This window comes from Akebia trifoliata, unplaced genomic scaffold, assembly GCF_017979445.1.
Source record: "Akebia trifoliata isolate Shusen 1 unplaced genomic scaffold, ASM1797944v1 Contig00608_ERROPOS3031104, whole genome shotgun sequence".
In the NCBI taxonomy this organism is placed as follows: Eukaryota; Viridiplantae; Streptophyta; class Magnoliopsida; order Ranunculales; family Lardizabalaceae; genus Akebia; species Akebia trifoliata.
In genome coordinates this window covers 249,309-257,311 of record NW_028237131.1, presented here as the reverse complement: position 1 = coordinate 257,311, position 8,003 = coordinate 249,309, and the positions used below count along the sequence as shown (strand labels likewise).

The 8,003-nt window shown below is 32.2% G+C and overlaps 1 protein-coding gene across 1 annotated transcript; it reads right to left on the bottom strand.

The window, feature by feature from the left end:
• Positions 1–3,784: 3,784 nt before the first annotated feature.
• LOC147381237 (disease resistance RPP13-like protein 4) lies at positions 3,785–6,409 on the bottom strand. Its single transcript, XM_086430674.1, has one exon. The coding sequence runs from the start codon at positions 6,407–6,409 to the stop codon at positions 3,785–3,787; it is 2,625 nt and encodes an 874-aa protein (XP_086286800.1).
• Positions 6,410–8,003: the final 1,594 nt, after the last annotated feature.

The following is an 8,003-nucleotide window of genomic DNA, read 5'->3' as shown; positions in this document are numbered from 1 at the left end:
TATATTTAACACTTGCAAAATATTTTCTTCAAACTCTTTCAATGTATTGTTTACATATGAATTTCAAATCTCAGGATCATGTCCTAATTTTTTATCATAAGTTCTTTTTGGTTATTTCTCATTAAGAAAATAAAAAAATACTTTAAAAATTCATGACACTTCTGATTGAGTAAAAATAAAATTTTATAGAACAAGTATTGACCATCTTCTCTGTCTAGATTGTTAAGGGACACCGAATTTAGTGAACTATGATTTCCTTGTCCTTTGGTTGGCAGGTTAGAAGAAAACAGAATTGGATTTAGTATAACCTAGATAACAACCATAAGATTATATTAGGTATCTTAAAAATGGCTATCTATTATTTGAAAAAAAAAATAGCACAAAAAAATGGTGATGTGTGAAAAAGTTGAAAAATAAGGCAGAAAGATGTGAAAAAAGACCAAATGAAAGAAAAAATGCTTAAGTTAAAAATGTGCAAAAAGAAAAGAGTCCAATATAACCAAATAAAGTAGGTTTAGTAGAGTGAAAGCTGTCAGTAGTAAAAACATGAGTAAACTGGAATATCATAGATAAAGCTTTTTAGAGGTATTAAAATGAACATCCACATCTTTCACAATCCCCAATATGATGCTTAATTTCAAGTTAGAACTTAGGTAGAACCAACCATTCTTAACAGTTATGAGGTGAAATCTTGTTCTTGAAAAGATGTTGCTTTTTAAAAGAAAAATCAGAAAAAAATGCATAAGCATTCAAGTTATCTTTGAAATTTTTTAAAGTGAGGAATAAAAATTAGAATTTGCTCAAACGTAAAGGATCTTTGATTGACTTGTGAAATATCGTTATGTTCACCTTACACACTATGATTTTGACTTTGATATTTTTATAAAGTGTTAGAATTTTGTGGGTATATTCACTACCAACCCTTATGAGTCAAACTCGTCCGCTAGGATTAACTTAGGGGTTTAAGGGCTTGCTTCATTCGCTAAATGCAGTCATGTAACCTACGAAAGTAGTTTGTACTTTAATTTTTATTTTATTTTTTCTCAGGACTAGTAAAATCTAGGTTTAGGGGTGTGATCAAGGTCTAGAAAGTCATTTTTAGAGCTCTTATTACATGAACTTTAAGGATAAATTGCATACTAAATCCCCTAATTAACATTATGCATGGTTAGTTCATATTTATTATTGATTTTAATTTAATTATGTATTTCAGAACTAATTATTATTGTTTACGTGTAATAAGAAATATTCATAAAGTTCAAGGCGAATCACAAAAATTCAAAGTTACTACTGTGATCCAGGATCTAAAATGAGATCGTGGACCAAAATTCAAGTCAATTGAACAAAATTATACCACAACACCATGGTCAATGATGGCGGCACGGTAAACGTAGAAAGTCAAGCATTGAAATTTGTATTAAAGCTTGATGACTGAAAGATATTAGTATTGAAGTAGGCTTTGTTATTTTTGTAATCACGAAATATTTTGAAACCCTAATTATCCTAGAAACCTTAATTATGTCTCTATAAATAATAGACTAGACTAAAGGACATATCATTTCTCATCTCCCTGGAGATCAACTTCTCTTTTTCTATCATTTTAAGTTTTAGGTTTTTATATTTTTCTTTCTTAATTTTACAGAAGTTTGTATGGAGACTCTAATGGTTTTAAGTCAAGAAGCAATAAAGATCTTTTATTTATTTTACTCTTTTATCTCTTATATGTTATCTTTATTTTATTTTTACTTTGTTATTCTTACGATAATTATTAGCTAACTTCTCTATTAGATCGGTTGAAGAAGTTGGAACAAGACTTTGTCAATGATTTTAATGTTTTCGTAATTACTTCATAGTTTTATTGTGATAGTGTTAGGTATTTATTATTAGGTTAAACATTGAATGTTTCTAAAAGTTTTGATGGTTTATTTTTTGATTAGTTCAAGAAGAACTATGTTTTATAAAGAACAGTTAATGCTTATCTAATAATCTTGACTTAATTTATCGCATACTTTTGATCTCATTTATATTATAACTGTTTGATTTTTTGATCCCTAAACATTAGTTTTGTTTAGTGGATCGAGATAAATAGAGAACTAGAAATCATTGATAAAGCCTGTGAAAGTGGATCTAATTGATTTACACTGCATAGTATTTTAAATCTTTTTAGTTTAGTACTTTGTTTTAGATAATTTCTCTCGAAAACTATTTTTAATCATTTACATAAAGTTGAATTGGATTGGAAGTAAAAATACTTTGGATTAATGTTGTCTCCGTGGTTCGACCCCTTGCTTGTCAAGGTTTTCTTTTGTTCTTTATTTTATCATCATCTATAACTCGATCTGTTACCTTTTGGGAGAATGTCAATAAAAATAGGAACTGAATTATTTTATGATTGAATGCCAATTACAAATCCATAGTTAATGACATATTTGATTAACAAGGTTGGTTTGGTCAAGTGAAATTAAATGCTAATATCCTAGTACTATATTTTATATACAATATGGTATACATAATCATTTTTTTGGTTAATGAAATATTTACTTTTTTGCTGATGTGGCAACCTTAAAAGGTAAACTGCCAATTATAAAGAGATCAAGCCCAAACTCCTAACTTGTCAAAGTTAGGAGCCTGATTCACTAAAAAAGCCTATCTTTTTATATACAATATGGTATGCATAATTCATATCTCACATGCAAAGAACATTTTTGCTCCTCCAATTTATAATGAACATTGAATCCCAGTCGAGAGCAATTTCTTTGATTGAAAAATGATTTCATTAAATGATTAATCATTAAAAGAGATAACTTTCTTCCTCATGACTCTAGACCTATTTTTAGTTTTGAAAACAATACAAATATTTAAATGTTCTAGATCAATAACATTGTGTATGATGGTAAGGAATTTGTCTTTAAGGGAACATGACTTCTTCATGAAAATGACTTCTATGGAATTTAGAGTGGTAGCAATGAAGAAAATGTCAAGAAAAAAATAGTAGGATTTTAATTTTAGGGGTGGGGGCAATCACGAGAGAATAATGAGGTGGGGAAATAATTTTCCTACCCATTCCTTTGGGTGGAAAAAATGAATGTTGGGAAAAATACACAAGAAAATAGCATTCTTCATAAAAATCGTTTCATGCGCAATCATAAGTACCCTTAAATGTTTTGCTCTCAACTGAATGGGCATTCACTAATATCCATTTTTCTAAGAGTCATTGAGCTCAATTGGATTATCACTTTGGCAATCCAACATGTCAGTCCTCCATATTTCATTGAACAACACAGATCCAATATAATAATAATAATAAAAAAGCTAGATCCAAGGTTTTGAAAATGGATTGGTACCGAACTCACAAAATTACAATTAAATTTCAATGGTAAAAGTTTACTTTGAAAAATAAAAAATTAAACTTCATAGAATTATGTCCTTTAAAACCCTCTGACTATGGCATCGGATCATGTATTTGGATACCACAAGGTGAACTCTATGACCATTAGTATGATTTGAATACATTCTAATTTAGTAAGACTACCTGGTTATAAAATTAAATAAAATTTAAAGATATAAAAATAACTTTTTATAATAATTAACAAAAGATAGAGAGAAGACCAATAGCATTACCACATATAAATAAGAATAATAAATGATAAACATAGAGATAATACATCAAAGTAAGTCATCATATGCTCACAATATCATTGGAGCAGTTGATCATTTATTTCAAGATTCACATTACAACAAACAAACACACAACCCCTAAAGGGACATGCTGGCCCAGTCGTCTTCATAGCCTACTTTCTTCTTCTTCTTCTTCTTCTTCTTCATGCTCCTCTTCTTTTGTCCAAGTGCTGTCATCATAGCTCCAAGGAGGTGACGTGAGTTTGTCACAATTATCAACTTCAAGTTGTCTTAAGAATGGCATTGCCTTTTTCATCCTAAGCCAATCTACCTTCAAGTTTGGTATATCAGTCAAGATTAAGTTCTCTAATTCCCAAACCACATTTTCAACACCAAAGAACTTTGTACTCATTCCAGTAATGTTTCCATTAATAATACGAAGTCGTTGTAAATTTGGAAGAGTGGTCGGATTGACCCATGTTGCTATAGTTTCTCCTGGATAATCTATGAACACTAATATTTGAAGCTTCTGAAGAGGAAGAATCTCATAATCAACTTTCCCAATGATTTGCTGCTCACTTATCCCAATTTTGAATTGCATTACTAATTCCTCCAATTGTTTGAGCTCAGATAAGATTTTCAGCTCCTCTTCTTTTAAATGATCTTCTGAATCGATGATAATCTCGAGTTCTCTGAGTAGCGTCAACGTTTTCAAGTCAGAAAGGTGACACCCATCTTCAACATTGGAATTTGCAGGCCTAAACCCCAAAAGTACTTGGAGGTTTGCTAGATTTCTAACCTCTCTGGGTAGATACTCTATTTGTTCACATTCAATTAAAAGTAGCCTGCTTAGTTTCTCCAAAGTTGTCACTTGTCTAGGAAGCCATTTTAAATTATCACACTCACGTAGAACAAGAGTTTGAAGGTTTTGAAGATTTTCTATAGAATCCGGGAGTTCATCCAAACATGACCTTACTATTGTGAGACAAATTAGATGTGATAAAGATCCAATCTCACTCCACCAATTCACCTTGGAAGGGACATTTTCCGAAATGTTGTCAGTGATGAAACTAACTTGTAAAACCCTCAACCATTTTAATTGCGGTAATTTGGGTCCAACATTTGATGCAAACTCCTCTTCATACAAATCAATCCCGATCATTGTCCGCAACAATTGGGAATTAATTTGATCAATCTTCGAATTCTCAATATGTAGTCGGCGTGAATCATTTGTACAAGTTAGCATGCCCCTGTCATCCAATCCCCAAAAATTTTCTTCCTTGGCAATCTTTATAATCATGTCGCGCACCAGATCATGGACTCTACATTTTAAAAACCTTTCCCCAAACACACTCTTCTGAAAACCTATTATTAAACTACGACAGATTAATTCATTAACATATTCAAATCCAATCTCCTGTGCAGTCTTTCCATCCCTTTGTCGAACAAAGCCCTCGCCGATCCACCACCAAACTATATCAAAAATATTTATCTCATAATCTTCTGGGAATGCTGCGAAATACAACATACAAGGCTTCAAATGTTTAGGAAGCTCTTCATAACTTAAGTGTAGTGGAGAAAAAATCAACTCATCTTGGACCGCCAACGTTTGCTTTAGATGCATAGATATTCGTTTCCATTCGTGGACAGAATCCCCCTTCCCTAACATCACCCCACCAACGACTCTGATTGCCAAAGGAAGCCCTTTACATTGAGAAACTATCTCCTTGCCGATGTGCTCTATTTTTGGATTTGGACATTGACCTCCATTGTTTGCAAATGCTATTTTGGCGAATAATGACCAATCATCTCCATTGGAAAGAACTTTTGGACGATGTATGTGCTTCTCAATGGCCCCCATTGATCGTGCGATTACCTCATTCCTTGTCGTAACAATAACACAACCACCCCTGTTTGTATGAGACAAAGTGGACTTCAAGCTCTCCCACCATGACCCTTCATCTATTCTCCAAACATCATCCAAGATAATCAAGTACCTCGACCCATCCAACTGTTTACGTAGTTCTTCCAATAGACCACCGATATCAATATCTGATAAATTCTTGTCCACATTCAGTTTTCTTAAAAGATTTTTGATTAATTCATCATATTTGATGGTCTGGGAAACTGTCGCAAGCGAGATACATTCGAAGGAATCTTTCAATTGAAGATCATTCATTATCCTTTGAGCAAGGGTCGTTTTGCCTATTCCGCCCATCCCCACAATCCCAATGACCCTCATGGGTCCACTTACATCCATGACCCATTGCTTAATTTTCCTTGCATCATCTTCTAGACCTACTATTTCAGTATCATTCACCATGATTGGATATCTTATTGGTCGACTAGCTCTGGCACGTTCATCATTCGGAAGACTGACTGTTGAAGGCAAGTACGTTTTCATCTTCTCTCTAAGATCTCCTATTTCTTGATTTATTTCACTCAATCTCTTTCCCATTTGATAACGATGTTTCAATAATGAAAGAGAGAAGTACCGCATGAACTTGTATTTCTGTCTTCGTCTTTGTCGTCGTCTTAGAAATAACTCACAATCTTCTGTAATGTCCTCAGCTTCATATAGTAATTCTGTTAGATCCCTTGCAACAGTCTTTAGAGGTCCCTTTCGATCATTTATCCTCACGCTATTTGTGACTTCGAGGAAGCTTTGCATGTGAGGAAGCTCCTTTTGCATTTTCTTGAATTGTTTGTGGAATTCAAGCACTTTGCATCCTTCTTTTAAGAGACTTTCAAGCAATTTTTCTACTAGAACACTGACAACTGCTTCCACCATTTTCCTATAAAAAATTTCTCTGTGTAAGACAACAATACAAGTGTACAGTTTTGTAAGTAAAGTTTAAAGTTTCTCTGTGTAATTACAACAATACATGTGTACAATTTTGTTGACCTCAATGTATGTGTACTTGTTATCTTTTCTATATTTACCTCTCATCATCCATGATTTTCACCATTCATAAAATTTCTCTCTTGAAGCAAAAATAAAATCGAAAAAAAGAAAATAATTTTAAAATCAAGAAACAGTGGACGGTAGAAAGAGAGAGAGCGAACATAGTACATGTTATGTGATAGAGGGAGAGAGAGGGTATGGGCTCTTGTGATACAATTTGAGGGGTGGGAGGATGTAATTAAATTAAACTTTACGAAAGATCCTTTATTAAATCTATGCAAAACTAATAGTTGTATTGTGCTTGGCCAAAGATGTTTGCCATTTTGGCGTGGCGTCTTTTTCATGTTGTCTTGGATGATATAAAGCATTTAACTCTGGTTTACAATTATTTATGACAGTTTCTATTGGCATTCCAACTTTTACTTATTACACTCCAATTTCTTAAATTAAAACACACTTTTCAAACATAACAGAGCTTTGGCTCAAATTATAATTCAATAGTACCAAATATTATAACACATTCAAACAATTTCAGTTGTTTACAATGAGAGCTTCTATTAACATCCCAACCCAACTTTTACTTACTATCAACCATACACTTATCTTTTTATTTTTAATTGGAGTATAATAAGTAAAAGTTGGGGTACAAATAGTGTCTCTTATCTATTCGTGTATATTTATGTAAAATAGTTTATAAATGTTTTTTATGAAATAGGGAAGATTAGAATATGTTTAATCATAAATTCATATTTTATTTTGATAATAAATATTAAAATTCTAACAAAATTAATTATTTTAATTAAAATATACAAAATCCCCATTGATTCGATCGAGTTTTACCAAGTTGGATGAGATTTTCAAAATATCGTCTGAATGATATCGAGATGACTTGGGCAAGTTATCTCAGTCTCGAATGAGATTTGAAACCATGCTAAGGAGGAGGTTTGAGAATCTGTATTATTGGTTAGAGTATTAGATGTGAAGCATTGTAATAAGGTGTACAATGATACACCGAATCATATCTATGAAGATTTATGGAGATTTAAACATGGTAGATTAATTAGAGATTTGAATTGATTGTGGTTATCTAATTTGTTAGAGTTTGTTTCTAGTTTCTATATAAATCCTAGTTGGTTCATGTAATCATCATCAAGAATAAATCAAATATTTGCATTTCACATGGTATGAGAGCTCAAGCTCCAATGAGCACCACGTTCTTGATGCGCCATTCTTTCGTCGATAGAATCCCATTCATCTATTTCATGGAATTGCATATTTTTTTTATATTTCATAAAACATCACATGAGCACTCAAAACTTCTATCGTCCAAATCCCTACATCGACACATCAAAAGATCACCTATTCTTGTTCAGATTTTTCTTCAAATATTTACTATTAAAGACGTACACATGCAAATCTAAAATCAAAAGAAGGAAATTTGTTTTCTGATTCCACACGAATCAACAAGATCAGATATATG